Below are 3,315 nucleotides of genomic sequence, written 5' to 3'. Positions count from 1 at the left end.
ACTAAGAACTAAGAGAGTGTTGAAGTGTAATTTAAATTTAAAAGGTAATAATTAATTAATTATGATACTTGATATACAATTAACTAATTAACTAAGAGGTTTTTACACGCCACTCCTTGAATTATATTTAACACCCCCGATTCCAATGAAAATACCATTATAATCCTATTCAATTTTTTTCACTAATTCACGTTCTTAATGAAAATTTCATAATTTTTGGACGATATTGGAAATTTGGATACCACACCGAAAATTCTTTGAAAATAGTAAATAGAATACCAAAAATTTCATGTTCATATTGGAAATTGTTTAAAAAAATTTAGTGGAATACCACAAATTTCAAAATTTCTGGTAAGTCTTACCAGAAATTCTGAAATATCCGTTAGTTCAATTTTTTTATGAAAAATTTCAGAAATTACAAATGAACTAAATATTCGGTACATAATGAATTTTTTTGAAATTCCCGTAAAAATTTATAATGTATCGAAAATTTTGTTACTGCAGAATTTTTTTATCATGATACCGAAAAATTTATTCGAAAATATTGTTATTTTTTTTGAAAAGGGATATTTTTAGTATTAAGAAAAACTAGGGGTGCCAAATATAATTTTAAGGGTGACAACTTAAATCCTCTATAAATAAACATCTTGTGATCATTAACAACAAAGTAAATTAAAATATGCACAAATTAAGTTCATTTGCAATAGATTTTAGATGGGTTTCAGGTTAAAGCTTTATCTACTGACTTATTTAATTTAATTATCACTATCATTTTTTTGTTGTTGAATCAACTCTTGAAATTTACTAAGCAAATCAAAAGTTGTTGAATGATGCCACTAATTTGATTGAGGAGGAGTCAAATTACATAAGTTTAGCACTTGAATAATAATATTACACCTTCAAAAACATTTTATCAGAGACCACAAGTGAACATAACTTGGACTACTATCATATTACAAAGTCGTGCACAAAAGATTTGCAGTATAATTCAAGATTACAACCCCCAAAAAGAGGAAAAGATCACAAATTATTCATATTTCATAGGGTAGTAAAATTTGTTGACCATGTTCTTCTTGTTGTTTTCTGACCATTTTCTAATCACAATGAAGTATGTAAATTCAAACATCACCCGACATATCTTCTTAAGCATGTGTGCTCCTTAAATGATTCTAATTGCAGATTTGGATTCACTGACTACAAACTATATGATATATATATATATATATATATATATATATATATATATATATATATATATATATATATATATATATATATATATATATATATATATATATATATCTTTGGTTTATGGTGCAATGAAAGGGTGGGTAGCTATTAGTAACAACTTTTCACAAAATATCTACATCATCCATGATAGTGTATGTACTTGGTTAGTTTTGTCTTTTCTAACAACAAAATATACTCGCAATCTATTTTTCATTAAAATCAGCATGAAAATTGTAATTTGAAAAAACATTGATATTGCTAAGAGAGTGTTACAAGGTCTTTCTAAGATTCTTTTCCTATGCTATACTAAATGAATATATACTTACTTACAAGAAAATTAAAGTAATAAAGATAGCAAAAGTAGTTAGGCCCAATGGGCTTGTAAGTGCAGATTTTGATGATGAGATTGAAGCATCATGGGCTGGACTTTTCATGTCTGAAACATGTTGCACTGTCCTAACCAAACCCGGGCTTGAACTCTCACACAAACCAATACCAAAATCAGAGTCCATACTATCACCAAGCCCACTACTTGCATCATAACAAAGCCCTAAATTGTTGTTTAACTCTAGCTTCCTTTTCATTCTCCAAATCATTTCTCTTTCAAATGGAACCGGCCCAATTAGCCCATTATCATTCAGCCTAAGCTCACTCAAGTTTTTTAAATTTCGAAAGTTTTTCGGAATCGACCCGTTGAAGTGGTTCCCGTCGAGATGAAGCACGCGGAGGTTGGGTAATTTACCCAATGATTCCGGGATCGGGCCGTGCAAATTCGTATTCGACATAATTAAGATCATTAAACCGTCCATACCGTCGAATCCGTCGTTGGGTACTATTGTTGAGTCCATTGGGTTTCCTTTGAGAATTAAGGCCTGTAGTGAGCTCAAGCCTTTTAGTGATGTTGGAAATGGGCCTTGAATACGGTTGAAGCTCAAATCCATAAGCATAAGATCATCTAGGCCTTTTAGTTTATCCGGTATTGGGCCCGAGAGCCTATTGCGACTGAAATCAAGTTTAATTAAAGAGTGACACTCCGAAATAGTGGAAGGGATTGGGCCTATTAAACGATTCTGGTTCAGGTCCAATACATTTAAATTTGGTAAAGTCAGTTCGGGTATGAAACCAGTGAACCGATTAACACTCAAATCCAACGATCTTAAACCGGTTAACCGGTTCAATGAAACCGGTATTGAACCATTGAGATTATTTTTATGAAGATCAAGAACTTTAAGACGAGTAAGATTACCCAACTCATTAGGAATTGGGCCTACATGTCCATTTTCCCTAAGAACAAGTGTTTGCAATGATGAGCCCAATTGGCCCAAAAAAGATGGTATAGGATGAGGATTATAACTAAAACAACGGTAAAAGAAAAGAGTCTTGAGATGAGGGAGGTTCAAGATAGAGGGTGATATAGTGGAACGTGTGGGATCACACGTGGGAAATGCGGTATCATCGGAGAGAGCACCAAAGGAGAGGGAGACAATGTGGAAAACATTGTCCTTGTCGGGCATGCATTCGATTCCGTGCCACCGACCACGACAAACATCGGGAATGTCGGTGGCCCAATTGTTGCCTGTTGCCTTCATAATATTATAAACTGCTTGTTGTTCGCGACGATCGGTTTTGGCAGTGTCTTGTTTGGTGGAAATGCCATCAATTAGTGGTGTGGAACTAGAAGGCACGGTGGAGCTATTAGAATCTGAAATCTCAACCGTGTAAGAGATTACTAAATGAGACCAAAACAACAATATAGTGAAACATAATAAGGGAAAATTTGAATTGATACGAGTCTTCATGATATTTTGAATTTAGAGTTTGTGTTGTGTGTGATTTGGTCATGTGACAAATATTATTTATAGAGGTGGTTGTTGTAATAAATGAATGGGTTAATGAGTTGGTGTTGTGTATTGGATTGGAGTAAGTGTGGTCACGAGAAAGAACATAATAGAAATAAATGAGTTAGAATTTGGTCATTTATGTTATTCACGAGATTCTTCACTTTCAAAGGTTATTTGGGTGAAAACAACGACTCTTAGTGTTAAATAATGGACCCATATTGCCTGCATTTGAAACTTCACAGCT

The 3,315-nt window shown here is 33.2% G+C and overlaps 1 protein-coding gene across 1 annotated transcript; it reads right to left on the bottom strand.

Moving 5' to 3' along the window:
* Positions 1-1,431: 1,431 nt before the first annotated feature.
* LOC131654052 (protein TOO MANY MOUTHS) lies at positions 1,432-3,048 on the bottom strand. The gene has a single exon (XM_058924459.1). It carries the CDS (start codon positions 3,027-3,029, stop codon positions 1,557-1,559), a length of 1,473 nt encoding a protein of 490 aa, XP_058780442.1. The 5' UTR covers positions 3,030-3,048; the 3' UTR covers positions 1,432-1,556.
* Positions 3,049-3,315: the final 267 nt, after the last annotated feature.

The sequence above is a fragment of the Vicia villosa genome, linkage group LG2 (assembly GCF_029867415.1).
Source record: "Vicia villosa cultivar HV-30 ecotype Madison, WI linkage group LG2, Vvil1.0, whole genome shotgun sequence".
NCBI classification, from domain to species: Eukaryota; Viridiplantae; Streptophyta; class Magnoliopsida; order Fabales; family Fabaceae; genus Vicia; species Vicia villosa.
Note: the sequence above shows the minus strand (reverse complement) of the source record. Positions and strands in the feature narration are given on the sequence as shown.